Here is a 21,558-nt window from a genome sequence, read left to right as displayed (position 1 = left end):
TAAACAATTGGCGGGCTATGATACTTTCATCTGACAAATACTTGGCGTGTATAATATTTTCTGCTTAGCAGCAAGTTTTTTACTGCCACAAAATGTTTTTTATAGAGCACGAGATTGGACTGGGGCAGGAATTTTTGCTGGACGACAGGGATACATTCACAAAAGGATGCAGGTAGCGAACTCAAGCTAAGAAATATTTGATGTAAATAAGACCTTGTCATGCAAGCATGGCCAATTCAATTGAAATAAGTATTTGATGAAATCCCATTAATTAAGATTACCTTTTTTTTTCCTCAAGCAAATTCCTATCAATGAGAAATACAAAATTCATGCATAGAACTGCATGCAACTCATGTGCTTAATGATAGTTTCTCCTAATTGAAGCTTTTTAATGAGTTAAAAAATAAAAGAAAAACAAAGAAAAGGAAAAAAAAAAGGAAACGAAAAGATGGGGAAAGAAATGATCTTCAAAATATAAAACATCCTGGAAGATGACCAACAAAACAAAGGAACGATTTACTTGCGTTTTGAGGAAGGAAGCAAGCATTCATACATCCTCTCCATTCGCGATGTTATAGCAAGCTTGTATGCAGTTTTCAAACCGGGCTTCCCAATGTCAACAATATCCTGTCTCAGGCTGCACCAGAAAAATCAAATGGACTCTACTTCAGTAAACTTTGTTCTAGATTTTGCAAATCTTCAAAAAAGAAACTTAGGAACGAAGCCACTAACCTTAGCCACTCGCCTGTTTCCTTTGCATGCCCTTCCACAGTCTTGTACAGACGATCAAGGCTATACAATACCAATCCAAACATGCATTGAGCATCATCCTCCTACATGACAAAGAAAGGGACAACCTTCATGAAGCATGTTTCAATCAGCACTTAAGTTCAGCTCACTCTGATGCACATATTCCATTCAAAGGCATTGTCTCAAAATTGTAAGCCATACAATACCTTCCATAAGCTATAAACGAACTTTTTTAATGTGAGACTGTTTGGTTGTCAATCACATGAAAGAAAGCTCAATGGGTTCAATGTGTAAGCAAATTGCAAAATAGATGTCCGTCCGCTGAAAGAAAATATAATCTTCTGAAGTGTTGATCATGGTGAGGTGAAGCAACCCGGTTTCTGATATCTTAAAACCTCTATAGAAATAGCTAGCCTAAGTTCTCAATTCAATTAGTTCTCATGTGTACAGCATGTTTACTCATCTACAAGACTAATACCAATGCTAGAGAAGGGGCTTTTTGGCAAAGATTGCCTAGGCTCAAGAAATAATTGAAAAGATTGAACAAACCGATGATGGCGTGATGCTTAACAGCAGTACTGCATGATAGGCAACATTTTGTTGATGGAGCTGCAAATGAAAGCCTCCCTAGTTGTTCTGAAGAAGGGAATCTTTTTGCTTTGATCAATGTCCAACAGACGGGAAGTTATAACTTATTGTATATAGATTTATCAGAAAAGATACTAAATATACTCTCAGTAAGTAAATACGAACATGCTTACCTTTTGTCTCCTGCAAATCACAAGCATTTCTATAACCTGTCATTTGTCTTCTTAGACATCACAAAAACGCAATCCTATTCTCCCAAATGACATAATGCCTTTGAAAACTTGTCAAGCAGATAATTCCATTGGATATGCTATGATACCATTTAAAATTCTACAACCTCTTATTACATGCTTGCCACAAGTTTCTGGACCAAGCTTATACCACATCTTTATTGTACTTGAGGTTTGAAAACTTGCGGTTCAAAATTGACATCCATTCCTAATAATTTGATTTCAACAAGTCAACATGCTGACCCAGATAGATCATGTATGTTTAGAATAGGTGGTATAAATCAAATATAAAAATATATTTTTTAAGTGCAGAATAATTAAAAAACATATAATAAAACTCAAATTCTAATTTCAAAGCTAGTTCAATTGTTAGAAATTATGAGCTTTTTAATGAATAATAACAATGTTTAAGTTCAATGCTCGATCTCAATTATCGCTTAAGACAGCATTTGAATTCAAAGACTCATAGTCCAATCCTTTTTAAAGAGAATGCAAAAATCAAAGAACAATATTTCTTCTTTTACATGGATAATGACAAGAATATCTACAATCTAGATGGAGACTAGCATATTGAATAAGATATCTTTTCTTAATCTGATTTAATGAATGGAATTACTAGCTAAATCCTCTAATATAGAAAAACATTAAGAAGTTAGAAGCCCAAGTGAGAAAGGTGAAGGGTTGACGTTAGGTTCACAAAGAATTGTAAAAGGTACGTCAAACTATGAATTGATTCCAAATTTGATTTCTAATTTTCAGGGAATTAACTTCTTAGTCACTCTAAAGTTATGAGGAATGGACGTTAAATAAATATTAAAAAAAATAATGACAATTTCATCGAACCAACTTGGATTAATGCCTAAAAGGTCAACAGTGGAAGTGATCTTCTTACCTAAGCAATTGATAAAAATAAGGTTCACTATCTCGGTACAAGACCCCGTACCAGTAACCCACTAGCACTGTGTCGATACAGTACGGAATCTTTTCAGCGTACCGACTTGGTATGCCTCCTGTATCGGGTACTGGTACTGGACCGGTTGGTACGGTACGCCTAGTACCACCCGATTTGGGCCGATACGGTGAATCATGGGTAGAAGAATACCGAGGAAAATAAAAAAAGTATGTATGGCCACCTTTATTGACTTGGAGAAAGCTCATGATAGGGTACCAAGAAAGATAATTTGGTGGGCTTTAAGAAGGATTACATAAATAGTGCATTCAAATCATTGTGGGCATGTATGTTTGGGAACTAACAAATGTTAGGAGTTATAGTATAAGTGTATTTCTAGTCACAATAGGTTTGCACAAAGGATCAATAAGCTCATACTTTTTCACATCAATAATAAAATAAACTTATTGCGAATACTTGAGAAGTACCATAGTATATAACTATATATGTTATTTGCAAACAATATACTGTTGGTTGATGAAGAAAAAACTAGATTAAATACAAAAATAGATTTATGGAAGAAAGCTTTGGATGATAAGGGCTTAAAAATCAATGGAACGAAGATAAGTAATAAGAAATGCAATTTCAATGAATAGAAATAAAAATAAAGTCCCAATTAAGATTATGGACAAGAGATACCACAAAGTGATCGATCTAGTAATGGATAGATAGATGAAAATATATAGAACAGAATTAGAGCTAGTTGGATGACATGGAGAGATGCCTCTAGCATATAACGTGATCAACACATACCCGGACAACTTAAAGGAAAATTTTATAGAATAACAATACGATCTGCAGTTTTATGGCTTAGAAAGTTAGCAATAAAGAGGGTTCGGAGAAAAGTTGAAGGTAGCAAAACTAAGAATGTTAAGATGGATTTATGGTAACATTAGAAAGGAATGATTAAGAACTAATTATATTAAAGGAGATCTGGGAGTTGCACAACAAAAAATCAATTTAGATGATATGGGCATGTACGAAGAAAATGTCAGAGGGTTTCAATAAGGATAGGTACCTTAAGTTATGCTAAAGGATGCAAGAAAAGAAGGGGAAAACCTAAGATAACAAGGATGGAGATTGCGAGAAAAGATATGCAATTGTTTGAAATAAAAGTAGAGGTCATCCTACATAGGAATGCTTGGCGAATGAGCATCTATAAAACCAAACCCAAATAGGTGGGATGAGCTGGATGTTTATGGCTATAGTTTAAGAGCTTTCAAATAACAAGGTAGTCTAACAACAAATCTAGATGTGAAAGTAATAGCTGCACATAACTAGAAAAGTTATTACCTCGATTTAGTAATGAAAGACTGTTTACCAAAACTAGCATGAGAAATTACCAAAATAATTAGCATTGAAAAACCTGTTTTAGTTGGCAAATCAAAGCAAATTGAAATAAATTGCTTTAACTTGACAAGTTAGAAACATCATTTAAGGGGGGATATGACTAGGACAAGTTTCTAAGACTTGCTATTTCATCAATCACAATCATAGTCAAAAGTGTTGATCTGGTTTTTAAACAAGTCAGCTAGCGATAAAGATCAGGACTTCAAGGAAAAGGCAAGAAAAACAAACATAAGGGAAAAACAACACCACCAAAAATATATAGTATCATTTTTTGTAAGATACTAAAATTTCTTCAAATTAGTCAGGAACAAATTGTAAAACATTATAATTCAGGAACAGCTAATTTACTTCATATTTGATTGTGGAGAAAAAAATGAAAGAACCATTCAGCCAAGGAAAAAACTGAGATAAGTCGAGAAATTTTCAATAACATCAAGAATATTGTTACTAGGGTCATGATAAATTTAGTTAGACTTATAGACTAAACCAAAATTTATATATTTTGCAAGGAAATCTAAGTCACATGGAAGTTCTACTTGCAAGCAGTGTTGCATTGATTTGGGAACGAGAGTCCAATTTGGACACATCCAAATGTTTAATTCAACAAGAGAAATAAAATTCAGATGCAGGGCTACATTAAAAAGAAAATTCATAAGATTACATCTATGTTAATATCTTAAATTGTAGCATTGAATATTTAGAAAATAGTATTATTAAGGTGTGCATTCTTCTACATATTTGCCGATCTTAAAAAGTGACCATAAGAATTCCAAATTCCAACTCTGTCAACCTCAATAATTGAACTCCGTAAGTATCTAAATTGTAATTCACACTTCCATAATTTAGCAAAAACAAATATTGCTAGCCATGTTGCATCGAAGTCATTTTTGAATACTATGAGCAAACCTTTCTTGGGCTTAGTAATATGTTTTACAAAATTCCTGTACTTCTAGTCCTTTATCATATTTATATTGCTAAAGTGGCAGAGATATAGTGAGGAATGCTGAAAACTTGTATTTTATTGGATGTATCGCAATGATATTTTTTGGTCAAATTAGCTCAGTTAGATCCCCCCCCCAACCCACAAAAAAAAAAAAAAAAAAAAAAATTCAAAAAGGGCTGCTTATATATGATCGTTAACAAATTAAATATGCTAATTAATGAGTAAGTCATTCAAACTTTACCATTCCTTGATCCACGAAAGTTTGAAACTGCATGAGTCTTTTCTCAACTTCAACCACTAAAAGCCTTCTTTGACGGCGAGCAATCCTTCCTCTGCCTTCTGCACTTTTGTCCTGGTTTATTCCAACTTTTAGTAATTAGACCGCATGTTGCACAACAAAGATTAACAATGGTGTATTTTGTTGAGCCTATAACGGAAAAAATTTTCTGCAAGGTTAGCTCAAAAGGGAAATGTGGAAACAAATTCTATACAGAATTCAATAACAATATTCTCAGCTAAATATGTGCAGACACATTATATTCTGAAATCTGAATGAAGATGCACAAGACAATAAGAAATTTACCTACCAGAAAGAAAAGGAAAAACCTTCCATGAGGATGATTCAAAAAGTGTCCACTAACAAGTTTTAGACATCGCAAGATCCCATAATGAAATCAGCAAGCCGAAGTGATGATGACAATTGTGAAAATGAAAAGTACAGAATGGATGCGGACAACAATGTTCACAGAGTGCCTATCAAATGTTATGTCGACCAAGACTAAAACGGTGAACTAAATTATATCGAGAATGTTATTGACACCCAAAAGGTGCCAAAGAAATTTCAGAGACAATAATGTTCCGGAACAGAATTTAATTGAGACGGTAAGCAATTTGAGATTTTAAAGATGTAATAACATCATATGCTCACTTGCCGAACCCATGCCCGCACTAACATGATCAGAAGAATAGAAATGAAAAATGCTGGTAGAGCTGCAAGAACTGCAAAATTGATTTCATTTGCCTTGAGAATCTGATCTAATTCAAGCATTGCCCTGTTAAACAGCAATAGCATTCAGTCCTGTGCAGAATCAGAAGTAAATTTCAACCATTCATAATCACATGATTCTCAAACAACTGGAATAACTCAACTCACGTCTCAAGATCCAGTTTCAGTTTTTGAATCTGCAAATCCACACAGTCCATAAGCAATAGCATGATAACCAATTGTAAAAGATAATTAAATTTTAGCAAAACTAAAAACAAAAAAAAGGAAAAACCTGAATAAGCATAGCACGAGCAAGCTCTCCACTAAGAAGATTTTGGAGTGGATGCATCACCTCCTTCTCATATCTGTCCTAAAGGCATTTACAAAATGAATCTGAATGCAAATAATTATGGTACATTATCAACAACTCGAACAAGAAAGTACTTGACAATTTGGCCTTAAGTGATAAAATTAGTAGAAGTCAAACTGAACGATAACTTCCATTTAGCGGTTAAACTGTCACTTATTGAGAACGTCCAGTTGCCCTCGATAGAAAGAAGCATGTTTCGTTTGATTGTTTGCTGATGAGGTGATGCAAAGAATCTGAACTTGTGGTCTCTCAAACAACTACTATATTATGTGCCTTATATGGAGCGATGAAAAATCATCTACTACTAGTCTAATTCTAATTATGATCCATGTTCTTGCCTCAAGGTTCAGGGACATCCTTTGGGCAGTTGGCAAGGCATGCTATTAACTGAGTACTTATTTCACCAATATCGATAAATCATTCAAGGCATAACAACTAACACTTGATGAGAGAGAGGGGGGGGGGACAATTGTTCATGCACCAAGATAAATCTCACAGTCACAACACCATTGATGATGCATCCTGAATACATCATTCATAATTTATGCAGTATATTCCACATCATTGTAAGCGATAAAGACATCCTGCAAGGCTAAATATAGTTCATGCCTCCAAGCTAAGAAACATCCTTTGGGAAATCAAAGGATGCAGGCTACCTAAAAGTTAATTTATTATACCGATATTGATAATGTACCTAAGATGTAATGATGCTTGCCAATACTTCTTTGACCAAACAATATAGCTGAGTGATTTATGCAACAAGAAATACTGTCATAAATTGGGTCCACCTTCCTGTCCCATCACCTATGAGCCCCCGGGTCACTCAGGGACCCAGGATTCCAAAAACCCCATTCAACCTGTTCAGTCAAACAATTAAACCACTTGACCTAGGAGCAGGTCAACTCCGTCTCCACCCGACCAGGTCATAGGCCAAAAAATAATCAGGAAAAGCAGCGATAGAAATGAGAATCAAAATAGTGATGAAATAATTTTAATAAGTTGTGATATTCCAATAACCATAAAAATAAAATACTTTCTCTTTGACAACAAATGAAAATATTCATTTATTATTTTATACATATTTAAGAGTTTCCTATTAAAATAATTAAAAATATTAATAGTTTCATATATTTTCTTAATTATATAAAAATTTTCTTACAATCTTTTTGCTAAAAACTCAATGATCGAATTATTATTGCAAATTTTTCATGTTTTTCACTATTTTCCTTTTTTAAATTTTTAATATTTTCTCTGTTTATGAGTATTTGTTCATTTTTTTGTTTCTAATGCCGTGGGTTAATGGAGTGACCTGCAGTTGACCCACGCTTGAACTGTTAAGCAGTGACCCCAATGACTAAACGGGTTTGTCCGGGTCATTGAGTTTCTTACAGTGGTTTAACCTCTAGGCCATAAGGGTTTCCAAATAGAGTTAATAAGATAGTTACCTGGAAATATGCTTGGTTTAGTAAAAATTCAGTATTTAAGTGAATAAGGGCATTCTCCATGGAGACAAAAAATCAAATCATGTTTGAAGTGTGATTTACTTGAAAGTGTTTACACGATTTTTACATCTACATTCTTCTGAACTTTTGGTTGATTTTTACTGGGCTCAGCATCCAGACCATGATAGTTGCTGCCTTGAAGGCTTATGCCTTAATTTACACTTCAGATGTAAAAAACTTTGTGGTATGCTTATCAAACAGTGTTATAGGCAGGAAGAAAAAAAAATGGACAAGAATGGAGTCATCCTGGTCTATGCTCAGCAGATCGAATGTATCAAGAATAATATAGGAATAGAAGTCAAACTCAGATCTTGTTGAATTTGGCATGAAGGAGAGACTCAGACTGATATACAAATAAACAAATAAAATACTATGTTGATATGAACAATTGAGAATGAAAAATATTTTAAAATAGTTATATGTTATGGTAGCAATAGGCAACAAAATAATCATATGTTAAGTGCAGGAGCATAGCATATTAAACAAACTAATATCATATTCTTGATCACAAGAGAGATGTTTAAAGGGACAATAAAGTGAAACATCGGAGAAACAGAAAAGCAAATCCATAAAAGAAAGTTTAAGATAGATAATTGTTTTGGCGAGAGAGTCAGTTCCTTGATAAATTGCACTTGGCAGCTATTTGTTAAAATCTTAAAAGAAATTTGTCACCTTGCCATGACTATTTCCAGCATTTCCTGATCCGGTATATTCTCTGGTAGCTTTTGACCTTTTGTTTGCTCACAGAATGCCAACAACATCCTACCAGGGATAAATAATTGAAGTGAGAATAAAACACAAATTTGAAAAGAAATTAGATGTGCATTTACTGCAAGTAGAAAATATAGCATTTCCAGCTCTAACATCAAATCGAGTCAAAAGATATCCAGCTACAATGACCCTAAATTCATCCATATTCCAAAGGTAGCAAGTAAACCATAAAGCAACAAACTAGGAAAATGGTGTAGTTGCCTATAACTATTAGCTTCATTTCCAAAATGCATTGGTAATCGAGGATCCAAGATTTCAACTCTATAACTGAAGGTTGCGGTAATATTAACAGTGAAGTGAATCGTTGCTTTCTTCCATGATTTTTGATAATGATCAGCTAAGAGGATGCAGGGCTTGCTATTATGGATGCACACTTCTTTTCGAAAATTCCATTGGATACTTTTCTTTCAAAACAAAGTGTAAAACACAGAAATAAAATTATAAGGAACCTCAGCTAGTCTGTCTGATGCACCTCCAAGACTCTTTACCAAACTGTAGGTGAAAATGTTGTCAACTATATGTTTCTAACCGCCTCTATGATCATTGATATAATGTCAGAAGAACATGTATAAATTTCATTTTTATTGGTAAATGTTGTTTAGTCAAAGATAATCAAATGCAATTATATACATCTCGGGAGAAAAAGAGATAAAAAATAGTGAGTATCAGCATCAACAGCCTTTTTAGATGATACCAAAAACCAAATGGAAGATCTAGTGTATTTTTAAATTTGGCATAAACTGACAAAAGTTACTGATTCTAGTCTACTTCAAAAATGATAGTTGCGAATTTTAAAAGGATTCTACCCCCATAAATTTCCATTAGTTTTCGTTAGGTAATCCTGAGTTTCATTAAAGCAGCACTACACGTAGGTCTAAGAACAAGCATATGCCTTCCCCCTCTCACGCACATATGTATAGGTGCACCATGCATACAAGCATGTATACATGTGCGCATCAATTAGTGGATTCTTTTGGTCGATTCACCTCTCACACTAAATTTGTATCTTCAGATCATCTAGTGTTCATATTTTACTGGTGCATCAAAAGCATGCAACAGATAAAAAATCTTCTTTTGTTTTCAGTTCTTTAACTAAATTATTGTTAACAAGAAATACCCGTTTTCAGTGTCTTAATATCTTTTCTTCCTTGTTCGTGATATGTATATTTTCTTATATCCATTTACAGTTTATATTCACCCTTATTGACTGTGAATATAATAACTTACATTGTTTTTACATACAAATTCATTGAGTCTTACTTAAATTTCCACGCATATCTTTTCTTTCCTCAATAAGTTGAATACCTCAAATAAATAAAAGTAGATTAATTTTACTGTATATCAGAAAGTTCATGTTAAAAATGAGGTCCTCATAATTTCATTAGTATCATCATATATGCAACAAATTTTAATTGTTTATCCTGTCATAGATGCTATAAATAATATGTTTACTATTTTTGTTTCACATTCCTACTCATTTGGTTTAGCTCAATTAAAATTCTTCACAATAAATGATTCTCCTGTTACTTAGTTCCTATTAATATTATCCATTTTTATTTGACAAAGAAGAAGCTATATTTACGTTATGTTGGGTTATTGTTCCTCTCAAATCATTTCTATCCTTTTCTTATTATTCTTTATCTCTTTCTTTTGAAACCTTGAAAATTTCTGTGTAAAAAATAGCTTAAATTTAATGCATTTTCTTTCACATTAAATTCATTTTTATCAATTTTACGAGAAGGAAGAAGAGTAACTCTTTTTGATGATATGAATCTAACAGCAGATCATTTTTTCGTAAAGACCCTCAACAAAAAGACTCTAACAACTTACTTGACACTTTCTCTCTATTATTGTTCAATTCATTAATGTGAAAGCTTAAAAATGTATACAGGGTACAAGGGTGTGAAAATTCAATGATAAGCATGCCTCTAACATTAAGAGCACAATATGATAAAAATTTAACAACTTACATGCTACACACTGACATGTATGTACTCTACTAAAATCAACTATAAATTTGAGACTTTTAGATGATGATATGAAGAACATGATATGAATAGGATCTTTTTTCTTTACATTTTCTCATCATTCTGTAAATTTAGTTTTTATCACTAAAAAAACACATTAAGTGCAGATCTGAAAAGCCACCAAAAAGAAAAATAAACTGTTATCACTTTATTTTTTCTTGTCATAATTTTCCAATCTTTCATGAAGTGAGCCGGCATATTATTTTTATGTTCTTATCTACATAAAGTCCCATAATCTCCAAAATGTGCTTTCTCACAACACATACATGTGTTTCATCCTTTGCATCTTGGCAGGTAAGTGGAGCAAACTTCAAACATCATGGTTCTCATTAGACCCATGGACTGAGTTAAAACATGGTAATACTGAGGCTTACCTGTGCAGGGAATCTTCAGTCAACTTCACCTCGTCAACTTCCATCACACCTTTATGTCTCCTCCTGAATGTCTCGAAAAGCTCATCTCTGATGGAAATAAGCTGTGGATTCAGGTTAGAATATGATCAAAATTTCACCATCAATTATGCAAAAAACCCATTTCACATGTGCAATATCAAGGAAATTCAATGGAGAAACAAAGTTCTAATATGAAATGGAATACAGTCAAAATGGTGAGGGAAGAGAATGGCACTATATGAAAGCACACCATTCAGGGTAAGGCTTCTTCCACAGAAAGTGGAAAAAATAATGAGTTATGTACTAGATCAACGTGATGGCAAATGATAGAACTCCCTAGGGAAGAGACAATGAATTTGTGCTCTTTGAAACCCACAGTTACATGAGGTCCAACTATACGAGGAAGGTCTAGATGACTTCAAGATACTTTAGACAACAAAAGTAGATTGAAAAAAAAAAAAAAAGATTTCCAAGAGGACCAATCCATGGTTTAAATGGTAAAGTGACTTCTTTTCATTATTTTGATATCATAGCATGTACAAAGCCCATGCTCATCTGAACTCTTTATGGCATTAAGAGAAATTGCAGTTGTCAGTGAAGTCTCAGGAAACTTCATTATCGATTTTCACTCAAGAAAAATTGTAGGGATGAATACTGGATCTGACAATCCTATATACACATAATTGCACAAACATTATATATGCATACCTTAAACAGCCATAACCATACATGCATCTGCACATACATATACAGGCTCGTACCAAATTTATACACATGTCAATACCACAGACATGCCAACAGACTCACAATCTTCATGGTTCAGAACATCAGATAAATACTTGTAAATAATCTTGGAAAGTATATGATTTCCTGCTTCAGTCACAATAATCGACATCCAATTTTTTTAATAAGTTCTATACCTAATTAAAATACTTACTTTACCATTTATCAAGAAAATAAAGATCAATCTCAAGAGGAAACAAATTTTAGGCATGAACAAAATCATCTAGTGCACACCAGGATGTTATGTCTGAAAGTACTAATATACCAGTGATGCATAATTCATTCTGTTCAGGATATCTATTAGCAGAATTTATTTTCAAGAATAGAAGTTACGAAAGATTCTTAATACCACACAAGATCCCGTCAGCATCAAATACTAACAGTTGTTCAAAAGAAATAAAATACTTCTATTAATAAGCACCTAAGCATGGAAATCTTACTGGTTGTTCCACATGATCTTTCCAAAATCCAGCTGTTGATTCTTTTGCTTCACGGATCCAGTTGTCAATGTCAGAGCTTCTCATCAAACTACTGTGATGCAAAAGCCAAATTGAGCATACTGAGAGGCCAATTGCTCCACAGGTATAATGCAACCAGTATAAGGTCATTCTCCTTGGTTTTTGACAGCTGGAAAGCTAAAATGAACAGTAGAAATTTCTCAGCTAAGAAAAATTTTATCAGAGCTTGGAGACAGCTTAACAAAAATCCAAAATAGTATAAAATACCCAAGCAATCATAGTGAAGTATGAATGATGTCATTGGAAATCATTTAATAATTTACATCTTATTCATGTTCAACTCTCTATTATTTAAAAAACAATATGAGAAACCACAATAGCAAAGCAGAAGATAGTAATCTCTTGTGGAGCCAAAATTTGGCATAGAAAAGTCAGGATACATTAAATATTGATGTAGCAGAAGGCTCCTTGCACAAACAATATGATTGGATGCTACAGATGATTCACAAACATTTATATTACCTACATTTTTTGCAGTTCTAAGCCTCATGTTAAGTCTAGAGAAAAAGGATTGATACTTGTCTATTTAATTCTATAAGGATACATTAAATATTGATGAAGCAGAAGTCTCATCACAGAAATAATATGATTGGATGTTACAGATGAAGCACAAACATTTATATTGCCTTCATTATTGCAATTCTGAGCCTCATGTTGTCCAGAGAGAAAAGATTGATACTGGTCCATTTTATTTATATTTATAATGGATACTTCCAAGTCTGTCTCCACCTCATTGAAATGGTCACTTTGAAGCAGTCCAATAATTCTATATGTTTCTATATTATATGCATAACAAACCACCAATCTTTGACACAAATGCAATTCTCATGAACTTAGACAACATTATAAGAAGAGAAACACAAGATGAATGAAATATTCTAAAGTGGAAGCACATAGAGCTATTAGGCTAGCCTCTATTTTATTTTATTTTTTTTGGTGAAAACGCAATTTATATAGCTCTAACGTGAGTACATCCTGCCAAGTCAGAAGAAAGTAAAAAGTACAATGATAGCGGTAAATCTACTATGGACGTCCAAAATATCTCTCCGGAATGTCGCGTAATAAAGGAGGCGACCCAGTCTGCTGCCCTGTTCGCCTTCCGGAACACATGTGCCATCTGGAACTGACTCCATAACCAGCCTGCGAGTCTCACGAATAAGAGGGTGACCATCTCCATACCTATCCGCACCCAGAATCCAATCGATCACCATCGATGAGTCCCCCTCGAGGTACACCCGCTCGGCACCAAGAGCCCGCCTCGCGTAGGAGATACCCTCCCAAGCTGCCCATAGCTCTGTCCCAACTGCAGTAAGTCCGGTCGTACGGCATCCCCCGGCTGCAACCAGCCTGCCAAGATGGTCTCGATCACAAATCCCACACCTCCGGACATCCTATCCATCAACATACTGCCGTCAAAGTTTATCTTGAGATGGCCAAGGGGTGGGGGCACCCAAGAAACAAGGGCGAGATACTCCCTTCTTACTAAAGACACTCCCTTCTTTACTAAATACAACCTCTAGATACTCTAACCCACACTCTCTCACTATAACTTTTTAGGGAAAGAAATCAGAGTGCATTAACCAAAAGTTGTTGATTTAACATCTTTTTTGGTGGTTGTTGATTTAACAATAGTAAGGTTGCTCCATTTTTACATGTGTATCGCAAGTTTGAAACATGTAAATAGCCTTTCCGCAAGTAGGGGTAAAGCTACGTACAACTGATCCTCCCTAGACAGCATAGTAGCAGGAACCTCGTGCACTAGGCCACCTTATTGATGGTGCCATGGCGGGCCTTGGCTCAACAATAAAGTTGCTCCATTGTGACCTGGGTGACATGGGTTCAAAACATGGAAACAACCTCCCTGCATGTAGGTACAAGGTTGCGCACATGTGACCTTCCCCATACCCCACAGGGTACTTTGTGCACTAAGACGCCCATTTTATTGATTTAACAATTTAAATAAAGAAACACTCTGATAGGGAAAAATCAAAACACCAAAACTCCAAACACATCGCCAGTCATGTACAGTGTTTACTTTGTCAATTCAATATGTTATCTAATTAATCCAATTTGTCAATTCATAACCTAGCATCCAAAAAATTCTTTAGGAAAAATCGGTTTATATACCAAATGTCCTTTTTTTACATCCTAGCACATGATATATTATAAAACACTATGTTGTGTGCATAAATATTAAGCAGCCAACTTAGTATAGCTGGTCCTCTAACTTCGTAGAAAAGGAAGAGCAGAAAAAGAAAGAGTTGCAGTTCTTACAGTTTCAACATTAATCTAGTTATCAACCTACATATATCTTACTAAAGAAGGCAACTATGTAAAAATGTAAAAGAGATGTCCACTTACAATGAAAGATAAATATGAATCCATTTTTTGAAGATTTTCATAAATCAAGTTGGTAGCGTCCCTTATTTCGGTATCAGTCCACTGTGATCTTTCAGGGTCTATTTCAGGTATTTTTTCAAAGAGAAGTGCACATGAGCTGCCCCTTTCTGTGGAGAATGAATTACCACTCTGGCACCCAAGATGAGGTAATTAAGAATTAGAGCCAAGAGCTAGTAGCAGGATGCCCTTTTTTCTCAGATTTTATATAATTGAAGTGTTTGGGATTAGTAACAAAAAAAAGGATTATGACAAAGTTAGAACATACAACCTTGTAGATTTCACGTGGATGGCATACTGAAGCTTCCAGTTTTAAAAAGAGGCTATTGATGGTAACCAGTAATGAAGGCAATGACTTGTCGGAGTCCTCTGTCAACACTTCTCTGTATTTGTTTACCTCCAAATGTACCTACAAGAACAACCAATGGTAGCAAGTTTATGATATCTAACAATGGCATTTATCAAGAAGAGAAAAAGGCTCTGGCTTCATAATTCATGCACTAGACAAATGGCACAAAGAAAACAAAAATAAAACAAGGAATATTTCAAATGAGTTTCAAATGAATATTTCAAATGAGTTTGAAAGAAACCACCTATAAGAACAAATTCAGAAAAGCCAAGTGTTGGCATTGACGTAACTGTAAGCATAGCAAAATTGAAAGAATTAAAGGTATCTCTACCATCACAAAGGTAATAAATTAACAAATATGTTGGGATCATGCTAACCTGTGCAAGAAAGGTGGCCAGGTAATGTTGTAGGCTTGTTAAGACAGCTATCTTCTCAGATATCATATCTGATGCAGAACAACATAGATGCTGTATTGGGGACCCATCAGTGACAAGTCTATTTATCAGTTCATATGTTCCATCAATAAATGCTCGTGGTCCTCTTTCAAAGATCATGAAGTATATTTTTTGAGTTCTTGTTCCCTAAGAAACAGAAGAAATTAAAATTATTCCAACAGAAGTTACAGGAAAGTGAACGAGTTGGTTTGCAATATTAAATACATTAGTTATATTGACTGAGAAAGTATAGAGAATAAATATCACCTCAGCCCGGGACTGCCAAAATACCAGACTCTTCTGAATATTATGCAGACAACACAGGGTGTGTTCCATAATATCTTCTAGTATAACAATTGCTCTGGATGCTTTTGCTGCAGTCCTGCAAATATGGAGTTTGCAATTAGTTAGCATTGTGTAGTCCTTCTTCACTATGATGCAGCTGTACCAAAAAAGTGTGCATTATTTAGTTAAATGCACTATGTGAATTTTCAGCAGCAAATTAGCTGGGAAAACGGAAAAATATTTCACATTTGTGTATTATATCAGTAGTATATGTTCAGTTTTGACATTGCGTTTGGTAATCATAGTAGTTCTGCAATATAAGCCACTAGATAGTTGAAAAACTTTTATACTGCATCTTGTTAGATATCCTTTTTTTCCTTTTTTCTTGCTTTTCTTTTTTGGTGGAATGGTAGAAGAATACCACATGCGTAGACTTGACCACGGTTCGGTTCTAACCGGGGAACCGGATCGGAACCGGAACCGTGTCTCACGGTTCTTAATCAAACCGGAACCTTGAGAAATATGGTTCGGTTAAGGTTCTAGGTTTGATGGAACAGAACCGGAACCGGAGCCTTATTTTTTCTTTTTTTTCATTTATAATAAAATAAATTAGTTCCAATTTTATTTAATGTAACTTATTATTTTTTAATAATGTTATCTAGTTGTATTATTAAAATTTACTTTGATAGTTAATAATAAAATGAGGTACAAATTATCATTTTGTATTAATTACACAATCTATTTGTATTTATAATTTTTTTCTAAATTAATTACACAATCTATTTTTTTCAAAATTTTATAATTTATGTTGAAAAATCGGAATCGAAACCGTCTAAAACTGGAACCGGAACCGGCGGTTCTAGAACCGGAACCGAACCGACTATTTTCGGTTACGGTTAAGGTTCTAGATTTTTGTGGAACCGGAACCGGCGGTTCCAGAACCGTAGTCAGGTCTACACATGCGGTTATAATGATCACAAGTAAGGTTGGTCACATAGAAGGCGTATGCCTTACAACCCACAAGGGATACAAAAGGTCCTAGAATTTAACACAATAATAATGAAAATCCCAAAAAGAAGGCAGTAGTAGTTAGATACATCCTACAAATTACAAATAACTCATTACAATCAAAAAAACCTACATTGAGATACACCCTATAAGCTTATCTTAAAATATCATGATGTTGTGAAATCCTGCCCAAGATCTTCAGCTTTGAACATCATTTACCACATGATATGAGGAAAGATCAAGCCATTCTCCCTTTCTTAACAACAATAGAGTAAGTGGGTAAGCTCCCTCTCTTGAAGCACAAATCAAGGAATCCTGCATTAGCAACATCCCTCACAGCATCTACCTATCTTTTCCACCAAAGGCAACCAAATCCTAAGGTTAGAGAGATAAATGCTATTAGAATGTCAGCCATATAATATGTCTTATAGGTTGTTTCTTGATGGTTTGCTTCGCCATGGTATCTTATAATCTAACTATAACAACTTAGGACCTCCCCCAAAAAGGCTAGCCAAGAAGGTATTATTTGAGTTCTTTCGCCCTGTATAAGTAACAAAGATCTACCTAGTTCATAGCCTATGTGGGACTAAACACATGCCTGCACGGGTTCTCACATGCTCTCCCCGTTTAAGCCTTGGAATCCTCGCCGGACAGCGGGTCCAAATCCAATCAAATCTAATCACAAGCAAACACAATCACCTATGGTCGGCCCCAAAAGGACCCGTTCTGCAATGTTCCCCAATCCACATAGGCCATTGGCTTGGTTCATTCTACTACCATTTGTAGCAATCCAAAACCTCACCCAAAAAGGCTAGCTGGAAATATTATTTAGGTTCCTTGGCTCTATATAAGTATCCAAGATCCACATAGTGCATAGCCGATGTAAGTAAATACATGCGTGCATGGGTCCTCACACTAACGTTACCTCATATAAACTTTTTTCTGACATAGAATATGACATTTTATCTCTTCCCATGATCATAATAGCTTTCTGATATCACAATCATGGTTCTTCTAGAGAAAACTTGGAAAATAAACTCTCCTCTCTCTCTCTCTCTCTCTCTCTCTCTCTCTCTCTCTCTCTCTCTCTCTCTCTCTCTCTCCATTCCACTTTGCTTAGATGACATATGCCAGAAAAACTCTTGCAGGAGGTCAGGGCACAAAAAAAGAGGAAAAATCTAGCATATAAATAACAAACAATACAATGTAAGGATCAGCTGAATATCATCAAATCAAAAAAAAAAAAAAAGACAAGGATACAATATAAGGGCAGCTGAATTTTAGCAGATGAAACAGATAATAAGACACATTCTTGACATTGGCCAGAAAGAAGGTCTTCAGTTCTTTTATCTATAATAATTTAACAGAGGCTTAAAGCAGAATTAGCATGTAACATTCAAATATAATCTCCATATCGCATCTCTAGTATGTGGCTGGAGTTTTCAATTCAAAATCTTTTCCTCTTATTTACCAATAGTTATAATGCACATTGGCTTTCCGATAAGGCAAAGAAACCATGACAAGTTCTGAGTACACCTACCAATGGATTGTATCTAACTTGGCTCCACTCTGAGTCCAATCTGATTAAACCTGATCTTCTATGTATTTGTTGATCCAAGTATCCAACAAATCTGATAATTACTTGATTTGCTAACCCAACTACTAAACAGATGTGACTTCGGTAATGCTCGGCCAACCCAATCACCCCTACATAATAAAAGCTGTGTCCCACATCCCCTTCCGTATATATTGCCACTTCTTCAAAAGGATCGTCCTCTTATTTATACAAAAGTGCCTGCTGTTTTCTCTATGTTGAAAGCGATCAAGATGATCAGCTGAAGGAGAATGATAAACCACAAATGAAAATGAAGGGAGATACGGCATTAACAAAAGGAAATAAAAGAAGAATTGGACTACACAATAAAAGAAGGATATTTGGTAGAAGCTCTAATAATTCCAATACAACTATGAACCATCCAAATCGAAGATCCACAATGCTGGTTTTGATCTGCACCTCTAAAAATGCATAAAAATAAAAATAAAAATCATATTTTTTAAAGATCTCTAACTTATATATCAAGTGAGTGTAAAAATGGATGGTACTAATTATGGTAGTGTGCTAAAATGCATGATAGGGCATTTAAATTGAAAATATACCTTGTTGATAATGAGCTACACATCTTAAATGACTGGTTATAATGCACATGGAAATGCACATGACTGTAAAAGATTTTAGGTTTAGAATTTTAACTAAAATCTGAATTCTAAAAGACCTAAAATAATTAACTGAAAATTAGCTTTCTTCCTAATGCATTATATCTCACGTTCACCTCTTTGTTCAGAACTATCTCTTCCTCCCTTGAAAGTTCTTAGAGCCAGATATACTACAATAACTTTTTTAGAAGTTTACGGAGTCCCTTCTACTATAGAAGTCCAACATGTTTTCTTTTTGAAAAGAGCGAAATCTAGTTAGGGTTATTTTTTAAATTGAAGAATTGGGAAATTAAGTTGCTTTTTTATATAGTTTAAGGATGTATTGATCAGAAATCAATATGTTCAATGCTTAAATTATTGCAAAACACCATTTTGCCTAACAAAAAGATAGCAAAAGTTGGAAATCCAATCCAGGAACATATTTTGATTCATTCTACCATGGATGGTGGGTAAATCTGTTTTCCTCCTCTTTTGATCATTTGAATAAATATGGAAATACTGATAGAATATAAATCCTGCATCATAGAAGAAGCACAAATTTCAAGCCAAAATAAATAGTGAAAATGAGAATTTAAAAAGATCTCAGTATTAAACCCTAACTTTTAGAACAGCAACTCCCAATTGAACATCTTCGATCTAAGTTCGACCAAACCAATGTGAGGATGAAATCATTGACTGCTCCGTGTTCTTATAAAACTACAGAATGGACAAAAGTTTTAGTACTAGTTTCCATTATCATGTTCTGTGGTCTCAAAAGTCAAACAACTCCTGCTAAAGTTTCCTCCATTCAATGAAATTTACACTTAATAAATTTAAAGCAATTTGTGATTAGTTTTTAGTCAACCTGATGATTGTATTCACCCTTATTCAGTGCCACATTATGTGGCACGGAATAGTGATTGATAGTTTCACAAATTTTCATGAGGCAATGGTAGTGAAAGCATGAAAGTGGAGGAGAAGGTTAGGGTAGAACTGGTTGCACTGAAGAATGATACATCCATATTATGGTGTAAAACTTTCCTAAACAAGAAAGGTTAAAGTCAGATACAGGAAAAGAAGAAACAAGAAAGAAAGATCAAGGTCTTTTACCTAAACCAGCTACAATTCAGCTATTAGGCCTAAATTATCTAATATTAAACTTCCCAACGCTAATACGGAACACTAATCAAGAAAATCATTACAGATTATAACCATTCAACTGAGATTGGTCCAATGTCTCACTGAACCATTCACAGCAGGCATTACGGCATGTACTGATCGAGTCAAATAAAATTCCATTTATTTGGCACATTCTATAGCTAATATGTCCAAATTTTGAGTCATTCTGCGAAGGGAAAAAGGAAAAAACGTATATTCCACTTAGTAGAAAAAAGCAACAGGTAAAATATAATCCAAATATCTATATAATTCCCAAGATCAAGATCTTGTTCGGTTCTTGCGTTAATTTTGTTCTTGGAGACGGCTTATATAGAGCAACAAAAGACGAGGAAGAGGCGAAACGACTTACAGAGAGGATTGGATGGCGTCGGAGTGCAGCGGAAGCGGGAGGCCTGGCTTCCGCCTCCGGGATCGGCCGCGGGACCGAAGAGGGAAGAGATTGGAGAGCTTGGCGAGGAGGCTCGAATCAGGGGAGGGGAGGTAGCTGAGGAAAGCTCGCCAGATTCGATTGGGATAGGAATGTATTAGGGTTTCCGAGTCAGGGAGAACGTCTCTAGGGTTTCCAGGGGGCGAAGACGCCATGGCTTTCTTGTCGAAGCCTTAGGGCTCCTGAAAGGTCGGACTTGGAGGGGACGCCGGGAACGGGTATAAGTAGGTTCTGGTTCAGCGTCCTGAAATTAGATTAGTGCTGCATGATGAAAAATGTCACTTTTTTTTTCTTCCTTTTTTTTTTTTTTTGTGAAAGAGAGGGAGAAAAGGGGTGAGGAGAACCTCATCCGCATAGCAACCTCACACTGGGCCTCCTCCCCTTGTCCTCCACTGGAGCATGTTCGATTCGGATCGCAAATTTCCGCGCGCCCTCCCCATCCGTGGTTACCCACATGTGAGTACGTCATCCCAGCACCACTTTGATTGCCAGCAGACCCGTAGCGCTCTCACCAGCAGCGTCCAGGCGTGAAGCATCCGGTCCCCGAATTTAATTAACGCTCACGCATTTCAAACCTAGATAACTCTGATGGAAGACATGCCCTATTCCCACTAGGGTACCACCTCGGTGGTATGTCACATTTGAGCCATCCTTATTCTTTCTTTGAGATGGGAATAGATATCACATTTCCATACAACTTATTCCTGTATTTCATAACTCAATTGGATTTAGGAATTCTGATTCCTATAAATATAGACTTCCAATAAGAAAGGGATAAAACCATTTCTAAAGAAAGGGTTTGGATATTATTTTCCCTAACCTTAGGTATATACCCGCAAACAGTAAAAATATATTATTAAATTACTTATTCATTAAAAATATATTACAATAATTTAATATATGATAAATAATATAATATTATATATATATATACACACGATATTATGTTATTATTATGTTGTTGATATTAATATTTTATAAAGTGTATTATATTAAGAATATGCAGTATTTAACTTTTATAATTATCACCATTATATATTGTATCTTATATGTTATATATTATTCAATTACATTCCTAAAATTTTAATATTCTATAATTATTCCATTATTAAGTAAATTTATTACTTA

General features: G+C 34.8%; 1 protein-coding gene across 3 annotated transcripts; it reads right to left on the bottom strand.

Moving 5' to 3' along the window:
- Positions 1–252: 252 nt before the first annotated feature.
- LOC103705055 (protein DGS1, mitochondrial-like) lies at positions 253–20,712 on the bottom strand. Of its 3 annotated transcripts, none has more exons than XR_016398293.1 (14): positions 20,353–20,712; positions 15,606–15,720; positions 15,282–15,485; positions 14,827–14,964; positions 14,520–14,687; positions 12,081–12,275; positions 10,840–10,940; positions 8,340–8,429; positions 6,088–6,160; positions 5,964–5,992; positions 5,739–5,862; positions 5,052–5,237; positions 733–833; positions 253–637 (listed from the first exon to the last, which is right to left on the bottom strand). XR_016398293.1 is itself a non-coding variant. In XM_008788647.6 (14 exons), exons 1-14 carry the CDS (start codon positions 20,583–20,585, stop codon positions 517–519), a joined length of 1,803 nt encoding a protein of 600 aa, XP_008786869.6. In that variant the 5' UTR covers positions 20,586–20,712; the 3' UTR covers positions 253–516. The 3 variants fall into 3 exon arrangements, 2 of the variants coding, with proteins under 2 accessions (XP_008786869.6, XP_088566428.2); XM_008788647.6 differs by having other exon boundaries at positions 5,052–5,162; XM_088710302.2 differs by lacking the exon at positions 20,353–20,712 and adding an exon at positions 18,172–18,310 and having other exon boundaries at positions 5,052–5,162.
- Positions 20,713–21,558: the final 846 nt, after the last annotated feature.

Source organism: Phoenix dactylifera, chromosome 14 (assembly GCF_051530095.1).
Source record: "Phoenix dactylifera cultivar Ajwa chromosome 14, Ajwa_hap1_PhDact_Kaust_v1.1, whole genome shotgun sequence".
In the NCBI taxonomy this organism is placed as follows: Eukaryota; Viridiplantae; Streptophyta; class Magnoliopsida; order Arecales; family Arecaceae; genus Phoenix; species Phoenix dactylifera.
Note: the sequence above shows the minus strand (reverse complement) of the source record. Positions and strands in the feature narration are given on the sequence as shown.

Bases quoted from the DNA above. Each gene is read 5' to 3' on its own strand.
- LOC103705055 (XM_008788647.6), bottom strand. From the start codon at position 20,585: ATGGCGTCTTCGCCCCCTGGAAACCCTAGAGACGTTCTCCCTGACTCG. The intron at 8,430-10,839 runs GTAAGCCTCAGT...TATCCCTGGTAG, and splicing joins ACTGAAGATTCCCTGCACAG to GATGTTGTTGGCATTCTGTG. The intron at 6,161-8,339 runs GTGACAAATTTC...CCTTTAGGACAG, and splicing joins CTGGAAATAGTCATGGCAAG to ATATGAGAAGGAGGTGATGC.